General features: G+C 43.4%; 1 protein-coding gene and 1 long non-coding RNA gene across 2 annotated transcripts; one reads left to right on the forward strand and one right to left on the reverse strand.

Annotated features, from left to right (window-relative positions):
• The first annotated feature begins 4,525 nt into the window (after positions 1-4,525).
• Positions 4,526-7,117, forward strand: LOC125747498 (uncharacterized). Its single transcript, XR_007399319.1, has 3 exons — positions 4,526-4,994; positions 6,192-6,240; positions 6,598-7,117. It is a non-coding gene; the product is annotated as an uncharacterized LOC125747498 (long non-coding RNA).
• Positions 7,118-8,572: 1,455 nt separating this feature from the next.
• On the reverse strand, positions 8,573-15,507 carry alas1 (aminolevulinate, delta-, synthase 1). The gene is made up of 11 exons (XM_049022811.1): positions 15,348-15,507; positions 13,567-13,792; positions 13,318-13,485; positions 12,614-12,754; positions 11,993-12,215; positions 11,199-11,383; positions 10,579-10,758; positions 10,057-10,221; positions 9,447-9,715; positions 9,201-9,363; positions 8,573-8,876 (listed from the first exon to the last, which is right to left on the reverse strand). Exons 2-11 carry the CDS (start codon positions 13,781-13,783, stop codon positions 8,716-8,718), a joined length of 1,872 nt encoding a protein of 623 aa, XP_048878768.1. The 5' UTR covers positions 13,784-13,792; positions 15,348-15,507; the 3' UTR covers positions 8,573-8,715.
• Between the last annotated feature and the right edge of the window lie 478 nt (positions 15,508-15,985).

Below are 15,985 nucleotides of genomic sequence, written 5' to 3' on the forward strand. Positions count from 1 at the left end.
CAAGGTTGCCGGTCCAAACCCACCTTCAGCATGTCTGTGGGTCCTTGAGCGGGGGAATTTCCCCATGGGGACAATGAAGGATTGGTTTTTAACAGCATTGTACATTTTTGCTGTAAGATTTCTTGGTGAGTGTGAGAGTCAGTGAATGCGAGTGTCACGCCAGATGCATGAGTTGGCAACCCTGATTGTAATATTGATTTTTTTTTTTTTTTGAAATAGACATTACTTTGAATTAAATTAACTTAGATAGGTCTACACAAAACAAACAGTATCAAATGTTTCTTTAAATCATTCTGTGCAGCATTTTTACGATATCAAATTTAATTAGATTTAAATTACCTTCAAACCCCATCAGAGAAAACAAACATTTATGTTTTACGCCCATATATAACCAATTTTTAAATCTTTTTTTTTGTATATTTCATATATTTTTCTTTTTACCATTTTTAATAGGCTACTCGGTTTTTCTTTTAACGATGCAGTATGCATTATGCATTACATCTTTATATAAAATATGGGAAATAGTTGGAAATGCCTTGTACATTCAGCAAGCAAACAAAATGCAGAACAAGGATATACGGGCCAGTACGTCGTAATGCGTGTTTTTGGACACCAGGGGTCAGTAGAAAAACATAATTTATAGTTCAGCTTCCCGTTTTCTACGAAAGTTCATCCATGAGTTTTATATTTGTTTCTCCTGCTCAGAGTCGATGGTCCATTTTCTAATCTCTTATTATGGTTAAGGTTAGGGTTAACACAGGGCACATCCTGGACTGCGATGGCGGTGGAAGTGTAGAGTGATACGAGCTTATATTAAAATATTGTTTGTATTTTTAAACAACGTTTTCATGGGTGGCAAGTCTAGATTTCAACTGGGGGGAGGACTGGGGTCAGTTGTTCTGCTGGAGGGGGCAGATGTATTTGACCGTAATGTCTTCCAAGAATTACTTACACTAGATTGCCAGCATTGAGAAACAAAAGACAACTTTGAAAAAAATATATAAAATGTTATTTAGGCAAATGTGTAACTCACCTTGATTTTTTTTGTTTAGACTGTCTTGCTTCCACAAGCTTGATTACCTTTTTCGGTCGTTAACTTTGCTAAGAGGATTTTGTTGGTCCCCATGGGTCAGGAGACCGTGGTGAAAGTGGCTCCGTGTTCCTTGACTTTGCGAAAGTTCAGGGACTGTGAGTCGCTGGAGTCTGGTTCCAAGGCCCTGAGCCTCATCGTTAGACTTGGTACTCCAATACTGTTGGTGCAGCGAAGGAGATCGATCACATCCTCATGGGCAGACTCTGGAGGCTCCTGCAGAACTGCAGGGTCTACAGAAGTGCCCAGTTTGTGAATTCTGACCACGGACTTGTTGTTGCTACTCTGAGGACTCAGCTTAGATCCAGTAGGCTACCACCTACTAGGAGAACAAGGCTGGACTTGTTCTGAAAGCAGTGTTATTCCCCTGTAGTTGCCACAATCCAGGCGATCACCTTTCCCTTTCCAGACAGGGACACAAATCCCATTTTCCAGTCAGTTGGGATGATGCCTGACTCCCTAATGGAAGCAAAGATTGCCTGCAATGTCAGAAGGATAGCCTTACAACCAGCCTGGAGAAGTTCACTCTAGACACCACATATCTCTGAGGCCTTCCCTACTCCCAGCTGATTCACCAACCATGCAGTCTCAGTGATATTGGGTGGTTCACAGCCGATCCCCTGATCAGCTTCAAGAACCGTGGATCCAAAGATGTCCAACATCCTAGCCAGAGAGTAAGCTTTAAACAGCTGCTCAAAGTAGCCGGACCAGCGGGTCACAACTGCAGTGTCATCCGTAAGGACCGTTTCATCACTCACCCTGACTGCAAGCCTCCGAGGAACAGATTCAGATGTGTGAAATGCTTCGATTCCTCTGTAAGCAGGACGTGGGTCACTAGGCCATAGTTGGTGTGTTGCCGGCTCCCAGATTCATCTAACAAATGCCTCCTTATCTGCCCTCAGAGCCCTCACAGCTGTCCTTCTCAGTTACCGGTACAGAGTGGAGTTGCCACCAAGTCGTGCGCTGTGAATATTTAGGGTGCCCTGCGAGATGAAACACTTCTTTCTGGGAACACTGGCAACACCAACACAACCCGCTTATCATGGAAGGTCTCCTCATTGCTGAGGACCCAAGTGGCTGGACCAGGCCGAGGGGATGCCCACGTAACATCTGGCTGCGGCAGATGGATGGCCATTTCCGGAGGGTGGGACTGGACCGTGCATCTGCCTGGGGGATCGCTGGCCGGGATCCCGCGGAGATTCGCTGTGTGGTGGGTGTGGCAACATGCTGCACCAGCGCATGCTCCCCAACCTGACCTGACCTGAACTGGGGGCATGCATGTTGTCACGGGGGCCGCCCTGCCATCTGTGGGACTGCACGTTTTTCCTTTTTTCACCATTGACCCTTTAACATTACGTCACATGCATGTCTTACGGGATTAGATTTTACAAGCTCTGGGAAATGCTTGCAAGATGATGTATATTTTTCCTGTACATTTTTATTGAACCATTCCACATGTCTCCTACGCTACCAGTAACAGCTGGTGAAAAGTGGGATAATAAAATATTTCGAAAGAAATTTATTTGTTGGAGTTTGAAGTATAAAGTTATTTTGCAAGTAACAAGATAAAAAGTGAGCTAGAAAGCAATGAATTTCCAGGGTTAGGAAAATGATAAAAATAAACAATTGCTGTTATGCCGCAGATTGTAAGATTCTGTCCCTACATAAAAATAAAATCAGTTTGACAGGAAAGTCTGTAATTCGTATTTGATTTACTTAGTCTTACTATATTTCTGTGATAAATGTTTGCCTGAATTCTACGTGTGTTTAATTCTATTAAATATCGACTTTGTCTGTCTTGTGTAAAGACCTCTGTACACAGAAAATAGTTTGCAACTTTTAGTAGATTACATATGAAAAGGTAAAAGCAAAGAAACATACTGAGACACTTGCCCTCTTTACACTCTTCACCAGTGCGTTCAGTTTATATGTTAAAGGTATGATGAGTTTCTATTTGCTGATGCCCTTTGTGCACCTGACCTTGACTCATCAGTCTGGACTGTCTGGACTGTGTCGTCAGCCAGCCTGGGGTACAGTGAGTCTGTGGGTGGAGTTATATCAATGCTCACAGTGAATAACAGCACTGTAACAGTCATCATATGGCATAATGTTTTTGCCAGAATGTCTTCTTTGTAGGTCTCAAATTCTTCTCAATATTTAGTGAGAAATAAACAAAATGTTTAGATTACAAAGCGCTGGCAGCAAATCTGCAGAGCTGGAAATGCCGAGAAGGAAGTTCCGTTTCTGATAATTCATACTCACCTGAAGATTAGGTGGCTTTGATAGTGATAAACACCAGTCTTCTTGCTTGTTTTATTATTATTATTATTATTATTATTATTATTATTATTAATGGATGTGAAGCTAATAAGGAACACAGATAACATGATACTGGTATCTGGGTCTAGCACAGTTAAATCAGAGTATTTTTTTTGTTTTAGCACATTGAATCACCGGTTCAGGTAAAAGAAGAATTCATCATCTTTCGTCAAACACCCCAGATCTGCATATCTTGAGTGCAGTGGGTTCGTTGCATCAGGAGAAGGACCAAGTTCAGTGTGAAGTGGGCTGATCTTGTAGAAACCTGTCCAGCCCCAGCACTGACACCCGAGAGAAGTGAAGCACATGCCAGGTAATTTTATCTCGGTGTGTGCTAGAGGGAATTCTCAGCTAGCTCGGCTAAATAAACTGCGTGATTGTGCTGGAGGGATCGAGGGCACCCGTATCCATAAAGGGCTCCACAGGGCTCAAGTTACACAGTTCGACTTTTCATTATCCCCCCCCCCCACCGTGGGAGGCAGTGCTATTCAGACAGGAACAGACTCAGGCATACAGCCACACAACTCTGCTCTATACCTCAAAACAGGTTTCTTGCTGTTCTTTACAGACCACTGTCAGCTTTGATGACCAAAAAATAGCTTTGGGCATGGTTACTTAACACACATAATTGCAGTGTTGAGTAATCAGAGCATATCAGGGCATGAAAGGTGAAGGAGTAAAAATCATTTCCGGCTATAGAGGCGCATTGTGTGAAGGGTGTGGTTTCCACTGTTCCTGCTTGAATTACGGGCAGTGATTATTGACATTACGGTTGTACAACAATAGATTCACACTGAATGGAGCATTCATATCACGTCACATGACCAAGATGACTACATCATCGCAGAACTAAAATTTTACATGACTTGCTGTAATGCTTTGATTTTTGAGAAGTGAGCATTTCCGTTTTAGATATCAATTAAAGGGAAAAAAACCTTAGCAAGGGAATTTACTCTGTTTAAAATGGCTGTATCTAGTTATGTCTGTACATCAAGTCTGTAGTCAAAAGGTTGAGTATCGCAGAGCATTTTGTGTAGTTTTGCACGGCCTACAGACAAAGTGGCGGGCGAGCCTACACTTGAGTCTTTATAACGAAATTCCACTTACTGTCCCAAAGCTAAACCTCTTGCATGACACTACATGAGTTCTGCTGCCTGTGACTTGGAGAGCTTTCGGGTGGTATAAATAGATCCATTGTCCGTGCAGTTCAGGTGCAGGGGGGGATTAAAAGTTCCCTGTTTCATTATCAGCACTGAATGATGAAGTTTTTGTATCCTGTGAACAAGTTCCAGTTAAAATTTTGAATTATACAGCTCTGGAAAAAATTAAGAGAGCACTCTATGCTGTTTTTCTTTAAATCTGCATTTTTAAATCCTGGTTTAATCGTGGCTCTACTTCCAGGTTCAAACTTTCTAAGACTGCAGCACACAAGAACAGGGTGAAGCAAAAGACACTGGGAATGAACAGAAACCAGCCAAGCAACTTTCTAATTCCTCCTGCCCCGTTAGCTTCTCCGGCAGAAGCCTTATGAATTGGAGGATGAACTCAAGTGACCTTCAAAAGGAAGAAATGAGATTAAATGCAGGTGTGAAGTGCATTGCTAGTTCATATCGGACTCCTGGAAGCAGGACTGAAGTCCGATGAAGCAAGTAATGTTTCTCATTATTGAGAAACAGAGAAAATTCAGGTTGCAGTTTGCAAAAAAGAACTGTTTTTACCCAGAAATTGAGAAATGCGTGAAAGTAAATATTTTGCAGTGTTCAGTTAATTTTTTCCATAGCTGCAGATTGCACATCCCTTCTAGAGACTTAGATATTCTAGTCTTTCTGTTCCATTTTGCACAATGATGAAAGGAAGTGATCAGTAACTGTGATGGATGGAACCACAAGTAACCTTATGTGTTACTTTGTGCATGTTTGTAGTTTTTGGAAACTTGATAATTAATTGGGCAGAGGGTAAAAATAGCTGGCCAGGGTTCGTTCGTTCGTTCGTTCGTTCGTTTTCGTTCGTTCGTTCGTTCTGGGCGTCAAGTGCCCAAACTGTAAAACCATAAAATAATAATTGTGCAAATGATAAGTGGGTGTGACTGAATCTTGGTATACTGAAAATTTCGTTCGTTCGTTCGTTCGTTCTGGGCGTCAAGTGCCCAAACTGTAAAACCACAACTAATTGTACTCATTTAAATCAATCATTCGTTCTGGGCGTCAAGTGCCCAAACTGTAAAACCACAAATAATTGTACTCATTTAAATCAATCGTTCGTTCGTTTGTCCGTCCGTCCGTCCGTTCGTTCGTTCGTTCGTTCATTCTGGGACCCAAACTGTAAAACCTTAAAATAATAATTGTGCAAATAAGTGGGTGTGACTGAATCTTGGTATACTGAAAATGTTCTAGCATCTAGTAAGGCACTGTGGCATTTTTCATTGCGAAAACTTTTCAACTATTATGAACTCTGCTAAGTGAGTTACACTCATTAAAACACTGTTTCGTGTCCTTGACCTGTAAGTACTTTATAAAATGAACTGACATTACTTTTTATTTGGCAGACTGGCAAATGACCTTTCCGTTTTACAACCTTTTTGTGGTTTGTATTCACCAAAAAACATCTTCCTTCTGCTTTCTGTTGAAGGGTATTTCCAGACAGAAGATCCCAAATCTTACGGAAAATTGCTTTTAATATGTGTTTCATATTTGGTCTAAATTATCCTGCAGATAATTTTAATATTTGATCATTTTGAAAACTGATAATTTACTTAATTTTACATTTTTTCTTTCCATTTCAGGGTTGGTGAACCTTTCCAAACAGGATGAACCTTATCTGTAGAAACTGAGGTGAAGTTTAAGATATTTAACATTATGTGTCTTCTGGTGTAGCTGCACGACAAAGAAACACTTCTGCGTTTTCTCCTGCGATGTAGGCCACCTTGTGTTCCCACCATCTCATTGTCCCTCTCCTTTGCAGTCTTCCAAAAGATGTAGTGTATGATAAGGGGAGCAAAGTTTATTGGGCAGTGCTTTGATTTTCAGCTCATTATCAATATTGTGATTATGTTTTAAAAGGAAAATTATAAAACTGCACTATAAAATGAAAAAATGACAGTTAAGTTTGAGTTTGGCCCCTACCTCGATCTTATGAGCAAATGAAGGAAAATCCCCATTTCAGATGACATTTCTTTGTTCACTCCACAGCTGACGGCTGGTGATCGCTGTGCCCTTTTTTTCTCAGCTGTGCCTTCTGGCAGGACATCTCTTAATCCAAATAGGGGAGGCAAGTAGCCAGCAGGCCCTGAGAAGCAAGGCTTAAGGGTCCCACATCATTTCTTTCACTGTCAAAAGAGTTCTGTGCAAAGAAATGCTCTGTATGCACGCTAATGATATTCCTCATTGTTTATGATTTATTTATGATGTAAGATATATATTAATCAGGAAGCATATGGCACAAGGTGCCTCGGATGGGCTCTCACGCATGCACCCACACACTTTTTAGAGACACAAATTTACCTAAAAGCATGTCTTCGGACTCCATGTGGAAAGCTGTGCAACACAGGAAGAACATGCAAATTCTGACAGACATTAATCAAAGTCAGTGCCCATTAGGTAACATAGGCAGCTGCCTGGGGTGTCATCATCTGAGGGGATATTGACTTAAACCACGTCACCCTTCGTGACAATGGGCACAACCCGTGTTGCTTAATGGGTCGACCAGCATTTCTAAACTGGGCGAAGTTTGCCTGGAGCTCCTCTTGAGCTTCGACCTGCTCCGCCCAGCCAAAAGAGGTCACGCAACGTCCCATGTTTTTCCTCCAGCTTAGCATAAATTTTTCGCCGAGATCTTGTATTAAGGGGAGAGCCCATTCATGTGTGAAAAGCATTCCTCATGCTCCCCAAACCACTTTCACAATTCGAGCACAAAGAATCTCAGCATTGTCGTCTGAGAAGGTGTCCATGTCCTTGGGGAAGAAAAAAATTGTTGGAATAACTTGGTCATTCACGAGATTCAGGTGCTCAGCTGACTTCTTTTCATCGCTGTATAACATTGCTGAGCCGTAATAACGATTCAATCATTGATTCTTGAGTGTCTTCTTATTTAAATTCAGACAGCAACTTTGTTTTTTTAGCCAGGCTAAATGTGGGACCTAATCTTGTTCTCAGTGTTATGTGTCTCTGCGCATCTCACACCAAATTCATCAGTATGTTGTGCTATTGTCTTTCCCGCATTCCCCATCGCTGCTTCCAGTTCATCTGGAACCAAACCCAAGAGGCATAGGCGAGAGGCCTCACCTGAGCCTTTCTATTTGGCCGATTGGCAAATCGGTGTCCTGCTTTAACACCTTCTGCTTCGCCCCTACTGCTTCCTAGAGGTTTGAAGCAAAAGGACAATCCCCGATTCAGAAGTTTTGCCCCTTCCTTCACTCTGCGGCTGCTGGCCAGCAATTGCTCCACCCTCTTTCCTCAGCTGTCTGCCAGCACTACTCCCAATCATAGCTGGTGAAACAGGCTGCCAGCAGTCCAAGCCCTCAAGGGAGAGTTTACCACTGCAATAAGGCACTTTGATGATCCCGTCGGCGGCTGCTCGCATGCAAAGTGACGTCAGGCCTAGGGTGTCCAGTTAATTCCCGTGCTATTGGCTAAATAGTGCCTTTTGTTTATAACGTGTGCGAAATGTGCTTTTCCAACCTTGCTTACGATGTGCGGTGTGCTTTTTCAACTAATTGTACTCATTTAAAATCGGTCACAATAAAAATACTTGAATAATTATAGTTGCCACACTTTTGATTCAGGTTTGAATAATTATAAAAGCGGAAGAGAAATTAGACTTTCGACATAAGTATATGAACCTAAGATGGGTAATAATACACATATATTACACTAGCTGGGGGGGGGGGGGGGGCAGCTATCTTTCACAACTGAGAGAGGAAACTAGTGTAAACCCAAAGTTGCACCATATCACATTTATCAGCCCTGCAGGGCAGGACATGGGTCTCTTATCAGTGACTATCCCTGCAACCCAGATAGTTTCCACGTTACTTTATCGTAGAAACAGCCCGTCATGGCTGGGCTGCTGAAAAAAGGCACCTGTAATCAAGATCAGTTTCAAATACCAGAAAAACACAGGAGCAAAGATTAAAAAGGAGATTCCAGTGAATTCCAAACAAGAGTCCTCTGAGCATATGGGTCTTTATTTGTCTTACACGTTTGAGACAGAGGACACGGTGTCCGTGGACTTTAAAACACAGATAAGGTACAGGTCGCCATTCCGACAGTGATGCAGCTTAGGGTAGTGCATGACCTGTGGGGATCGGAGTTCTAAGCGTTGACCGAGATCAGCTTGCTCAGCCCGTTGAAGAAGGACTTCTCGCGCTCATTCATCATGTCGAAGTGCAGCGGCTGGCGGCAGACGTTGCACTCCATCGAGGAGCGAGGCTTCAGCTCCAGGCCCACCTCCTTCCAGGTGTTCAGTAGTTTCTCTGTTCAAACAGACCATACAGTATTACGCCACACGGCATCTAGAAGTTACGGCTGCAGGATTTCACATCGCAGTATGTGGAACTTCTGAGTGCAATACTGTGACTTGTGAAACAAAAAGAAAAAAAGATGAAACTAACCAAAATAAACTATAGCCAAATCGAACTCATCTACCAATATAGTGTCAAATAAATTGGTGGTGTTGTCGGGAGTTGCGTCCGCAGACACAAAGCGGTGTCAATAAATGTGATGCGAGTATTGCACATGTGCACATTCCCTACCAATCTGGTCATAGTTTGCACCAACGCAATCAACTTTGCTCTTACCGACGAAGTATTCCATCATCTGGGGGGTGTGGTGAGGTGTGGGGGCCACACGCAGCCTTTCCTCCCCGCGGGCAACCGTCGGGTAGTTAATGGCTTGGACATAGATGTTGTAGCGGCTCATCATGATATCACAGACCGCCGTGTTCTTCGCCGCATCTGCGACCTGCAGCGGGAGACATGCATCAGGACTGAGGAGGGGCAATCTCCTCGGTGGGGGGATGCCCAGAGGTCTGCAGGATGTCTCACCCTGATGGGGATGATGTGGCTGGGGCTGTTCATCACGGGCAGGCCCTCGTCCATCAGCATGCGGCGCAGCAGCTTGACGTTGCGCTGGTGCCGCAGCCGTAGCGAGCGGCCCTCGTCGCCCTTCAGCGAGCGCACTGACTCCTGGGCGCCCGCCAGCAGCATGGGTGGCAGCGAGGTGGTGAAGATGAAGCCGGCCGCGTACGAGCGCACCGTGTCCACCAGCGTGCTGGTGCTAGCGATGTAGCCGCCCATGCAGCCGAAGGCCTTGCCTGGGACGTGACAGTCAGGGGTTAAGGTTTTACCTCACATGCTGCTCATGAGGGCTGCTGGTTCAAAGTGCATAAATTGTTATCTATGCTGTGCGCATTACAATTCCCATCATTCTTTCCACCACTTAGATGACAGAGAATGTTAAACATACTTCAGTACAGAAAGGCAAATACTGGCAGTACTGGAAGGCAAATACTCCCAACACCTGTATGTAGACCACAGACTAAGATGAAAAACCCCTTCTACAAAGCCCAGTCTTATACTTTAATTTTATTTAGTGCAACAACGATATCATTTTAGCAAGTCGCATGTATGGGCGTGGCTACACCAGACTTCTTACCAAGGGTCCCGGAGATGATATCCATTTTATGCATGACCCCATCGCGGTCCCCTATGCCTCCACCGCGGGCTCCGTACAAGCCGACGGCGTGAACCTCGTCCACGAAGGTAATGGCTCCAAACTCATGGGCCACGTCACACATCTCCTCCAGTGGACAGATGGAACCTTTAACAAAAGGCAAAATTAATTTATGAGGAGGAATGCCCACAAATTCTTATTTATTGTACAGCCAGCGTTCATCAGAATCTGATGTTCGTTATGCCAGCACCTAAAGCTATAGTCAGAGTGAGAGCATTTGGATATTGAAACAGACTGAATAAAATGAATAAAACTCCATAAGTTACCATAAAATATTAGTTACAAACTATACAAGATGCTTAAGATTGGCTTTTGATAAAAGAAATTCTAAACATCTTACTGAAAACGTGTTTTAAATAGAGTCAGTAAAATGTTCTTTGTCTAATGAAGTTAAAAGGCAGTATAATAAAACATGGTGAACAGATAAAGGTGTTTTGCATGTACCATCCATGGAGTGCACAGTCTCGAAGGCCACAATTTTCGGTGTAGACGGCTTGGATTTCTTCAGCAGCTCCCGCAGGTGGTCCACATCGTTGTGGCGGAAGATGAACTTCGACGCGCCACTGTTCCTGATCCCCTGGATCATAGAGGCATGGTTCCCAGCATCCGAGTAGATCTCACAGCCTGAAGAGAGCCCCCCCAAATGCACAGCAATTTAAACACAGCTGGTTTTTAGGGAAACATCTTTGCTTTACTTTATTTGACAGAAGCTTTTGCTTACAAGTGAGACAAATAGAGAATTACAAACATACGGTGGATAATAAGCACAAATAAGCTGAACTTTCGAACAAATGACCAGTTACAAGTGTAAGCAGTATAGGAGCAAGAGTACAACACTAAGAGCATTCCAGAAACATGGAGTGGCTACCAGAGGGGTTCTGGGAACAGATGGGTCTTGAAGGAGACTCTTGTTGCCATAAGAGTGCAACAACAGAGAACTTCCCCAAACAGGAAATGGGGTGGGTGGAAGCAAGCATTAATCAAGTTCTCCAGATGTCCACATCGGCGCAGACACAGCAGCGAGCTTCCGGCTTTTATAAAAATGTTTCTGCTTGAACAATTACCGGGTAGCATTCTGGCCAGCGTGAAGAGGGTGGAGTCATTGGCCACGAAGCAGGACGTGAAGAGCAGCGCGGCATCTTTGCCGTGCAGGTCGGCCAGCTCGCGCTCCAGTTCCACGTGGAACTTGCTCGTCCCAGAGATGTTGCGAGTTCCCCCTGCCCCCGCCCCATGGTTACGCAAGGTGTCCCTGGAGAGAAGGCCAACATTTGCACGTCAAAAAAAAAAAAACAAACACCAAAGCCTCAAATAACAAATGACCTCCGAGAAATTTTTGAAAAGCCACGTTGTCTTATTGACCTTCAAAACCAACTTTCCTGCCTGGTCAATGAGTCCCAAAAAGCAACTCGGAAGTTACAAGCGTTATTTTAAGTAGAAGTGTCATGCTCAATGCAATTGAGGGGGCACATTGCAGATTTATCATCTAATTATCAACACTAGCATGTTTTTTTCCTGTATTTACATGGTCAAAATAAATTCTCTGCAACATCAGTTTTTTGCCACCCCCCCCCATTGTAACCATATGTTGCATATGAAGTTATGCCCACTGAAAAGGTAAGGTACATAACACTTGTACCTTTTCATAAATATATCAACACAAAAACACTCAAGATTAGAAAGACTATTCAAAAGATTAGTCTTATCCCCTTTTACCTGGCTAGGTATTTACCCCATTACACCTTAAGGTCACATATGAAAGGACCTTCTGAGAACTGTAAGTTTCAAGTCCGTTGCCCTTGGCTTACGGCCATCTTAAACACCCCCTCCATTTTAATTGATCGTGGACCGGAGCACTCACATTACGGCACGCAAGACCTGCGAGTGCCGGCTCATGCCCAGGTAATCGTTGCTGCACCACACGGACACGTCACGCTTGGCGTCCAGCGACTTGCTGTAATCGTCCGCCATGGGGAAACCCTGGGCCCTGCGGTTCACCGTCTTGAAGACGCGGTAGGTGTGGTCTCTCTTCTGGTCCTCGATCTTCCTCTCGAAGAACGTGTCGTAATGGAAGTCGGTGACCGCTGAAAGGGGGAGGAGCATTCCCGTTACTCCCGGTAGCGAGGCTTCCCGAAAGCAGCCAGACCTCATGGAAGACTAGATTGAAAGTCATGCGATGATGACTTGCCTATAGTGTTTCAAGAGTGAAGAGGTTTTATGTTGCAAACAGGTTCATTAGAATGTTAACCCACAAAGTCACATCCATTACCAACAACTAATGGCATATCTATGAGAAATAAACTATGGATGAGCAACGATACAGATGAACTCAGTATAGACACTCTCTGGGTTACAACGCACTTATGTTCCAGTAAAACTATCGTAAAACTAAAATATCATAAGGTTTTATTATAGGACACCGAACCTAACAGACATCATAGCCTCGTCCGCGTTAATGACAGCGTGCAGGTGGGGCTCTTACACTTCGGCATGTTCTCCTGCAGGAGGTGCGAGACCCTAGCAGGCCGCTGCTTCAGGAGCTTCTGGAAGATCCTGCTTCTCTCCTCGTGGGTCAGGTCAGCAACGACAGCAGCCGGTGGAGTCTTCTGGGGCCTGGTCACATCTGGGCAGAACAGAAAGGAGACATTTGAGATTCTTTATTGCAATCTCACCATATAAGGATACATGTGCACAAAAAACTACGCATCATGCCTCATGTGGCTACCATTAAATGTTTCTCTGCCACTATTGTGCATTTCGGGATGAAGTAAAGAAGTTAAAATGGACAGTTAGAAAGAGCATTTCCTCATGTTTCATATCTCTGACAATCATACATTCAACAAACAAATATTGCCTCGCTCCTCATGGTGTTTTGCAAATCTCTCCTCTACAAACCACAGCTACCAACATTTCCTCTTCAGCAACGTGTGTAACCTGAATTGCGAAGTCAACCATATCAACCATACTGCAATTACTGTTAAAAAAAACAAGTAACATCATAAATATTTGAACTCAATAACAGATCATTCATGCCAGAGTACATCCAAGCCATCAATTTAATGCCAACAAAGGGAAGGGAATTTGGGGGATATGGCATGGACTGGTACGACTGGCATCAGAGAAGTGATCACAGCCCCATTTTCTTACACCAGCAAACGCGCAAAATAAGGAGAACCCAGCACTGACCAGTCCGCAGCGTACGTATCTCGGTGACATCTTCCTGGAGCTCCAGAGGGACCTGGCGGACGACACTGCTGTTCTTCTGCCCCATCTCCCCCGCCAAGAAGGGGCACTTGGAAGCCCCCGCCTGACCAGGAGGGATCACGGGATGACCCGGGGGCAGCTTATCCACAGCTGAAATCAAGACAACTTGTCTTCACAACATATCAACTTAGCCGTGTTCACATAAGCTGGATCCACGGCCGGGACCTTTACCTGGGGCGGAGGGGCTGCCGCCATTGGCGGGACGGGAATCGTCTCCATCTTGCTGGCTAGAAGCCGAGGAGCAGAGAGAGCGGGCAAAAGGGCTGGAAGCCAGATTCATCATCACGGGGCAATTCTGCGCATAGACCACCAGCGACTTCCTGGATTGCTGCAGGAAGGCCTGAGGCATGCGAGACAGGAAAGGGCAGCGCCGGATCAAGGTGTCCATCGTTGATGCCTGGAAAATGATAAGGAAGCGACCTTGATGTCCATCATTGCGTGACAGAACATGGGAGTGGATGAGCCCAAACAAGCTGAGCCGCAATGACAAGTCCTTACAGTAAAGTTTTTTTCCTTCTTCCTTCACTCAAATAATAAAACAAACTTCCAGAACATTTAGCTCAAGTCACATATAATTTTCTCTCCTGTGGCTGTAAGGCTTCAGTAAGTATTTCATGATATAAAACAATCTTTCTTACTTGAAATGGACATCATTAAAATACGACTGAACATCCAAATATACAGAGCATAATGATGAACTAAATTCATAAAGTCAAAAAATTATTGCAGTCTGTTCTTCAGCTATTTCATCCACTACAAATACAACAGAAATACTAAGAAAAAAAGGTGACTATCAGCTGGGACTGAATATCAAACTTGTTTTGTTTTGGTTCAACTCCACAAAAAAAAGGACTACAAAAGACCCAGAGAAGCATAAGGTGTCAGTTTACAAAGTACGTGCAGTACGTGCAGAATCAAGCCTCCCAGATCACATACACAATTCCCTCAACTCTAGGGGAAAAGACACAGGCCCATTGAAGCTGCATACCACGCCTAAAATAAGATTAATGACAGCCGAAAGGCAGCCAAGTATCTCTTGACATCCTGTATGAGAACTCGAACTAGTGATCAAAGAGGAACTAGTCTTGTTATCTCAGATAGTGGCCCAGAGTGTCTGAACCCATAAAGTCAACTGCAAAGTACACCATTTAAAAACTGCAGTTAAAAACATCTGGTACAAACACATTATTATTATTCCAACATGTTAATTTATAATATAATATAATATATATATAATATAATATATAATAATATATATAATATAATATAATATAATATATAATATAATAGCACATTTTCTTATTCTCGGTTTTCATTTTTATTTATTGTTTTGCATATTTCTTTCTTGAAAAAATGTTTAAATTGTATATTCGTGGCACTACCAAAACAAATTCATTGAACTTATTGTACAGCAGAAAAAAAACTCCGATTGTAGTTTATGGATATTAATGTGTACATATAGGTGGGAAGCTGGTTCAGGCTGCTGCTTCAGTAAGGTACGTCAAGTTAAGACACCCATACTGAGAAATAACGAGATAGATAAGCCCTACTAGAGGAACAAATTACATTTATGGATATTAATAAGTACGATTAAGTGGGAAGACGGTCCAACTTGCTATTTCAAACTTAGTGAATTTCATAACATTTTCACTAAGAAACAACGAAATAAACGACACGTTACAAAAAGAAGGTAAAAATCATGTATTTAATGCAAAAAAAACACAGGAAGGCGGCTGTTCGAAATTAATGTAATTAAACAAATCGCGTTTTATGATTAAAGTCACAGGCCTATTTTCTACATCAGTACCGACAGATAATCCAAACAAATTCTTTGAGCAATACGTTTGCCAAGAGTTTCCCATGGGCAATGATCCCTTCAGCTGGACAACATTCCAGCTGCTCGACGTACAGCTAGCTAGCCCGCTAAGTAACTCATCAAGTGACTAACTTACCGCGATGACTTGTTGTTTTTCCGTGCGATACGTCTATACACAGCGATAAAGTTGATTTTAAAAGGTGTTTGTAGTTAGGTGTCCCTGTCTCGAAACGCGTTTCCGTTATCCTACACTGAGGACGAACGAAAGGGCGACGACCGTGCAACGGGGTTTTAAGGAAGCGATCTCGCGAGAATATCGCGCGACTTGCGCACGCCCATAGCAACGGGGACGTACCTCAATATCTGATCTACAGTGAAGATCACATGTCATAGCGACGAGTAGCAGCTGATGGGCACGAGGCCGACGACCCCGACGGGGATGGATGAATGGATGGTCGGTCGGTTGGTCTGTCGGGCGAGGTTAGGACTCTCGGAGGGAATGGGTTTAATTTTTTATCATCGCGTAATGACGAAACTATGCATAAGGTGAATATTAGGGCTGCACGTTCATATTCAACCGGACTTCTAGTATTTTTATTGCATGTTTTGCGTACATTCTTATGGTATTAGCTCAATAATATGCACGCACAAGACAGGTAACGGGTGTCTCCTTGGGGATATGGTTATTTATTTGTACTACTCAAAGTTTATGTAAAGAATTAATTATTATTTAATGATTAATTATTGGATCACTATAGAGAACAACTTTAAATC

This window comes from Brienomyrus brachyistius, chromosome 8, assembly GCF_023856365.1.
Source record: "Brienomyrus brachyistius isolate T26 chromosome 8, BBRACH_0.4, whole genome shotgun sequence".
Lineage (NCBI taxonomy): Eukaryota > Metazoa > Chordata > Actinopteri > Osteoglossiformes > Mormyridae > Brienomyrus > Brienomyrus brachyistius.

Coding starts and splice junctions, on each gene's coding strand:
- alas1 (XM_049022811.1), bottom strand. CDS start 13,783: ATGGACACCTTGATCCGGCGCTGCCCTTTCCTGTCTCGCATGCCTCAG. Junction 13,486..13,566: donor CGGCAGCCCCTCCGCCCCAG/GTAAAGGTCCCG, acceptor TCTTGATTTCAG/CTGTGGATAAGCTGCCCCCG. Junction 12,216..12,613: donor GCAGGAGAACATGCCGAAGT/GTAAGAGCCCCA, acceptor TCCCCCTTTCAG/CGGTCACCGACTTCCATTAC.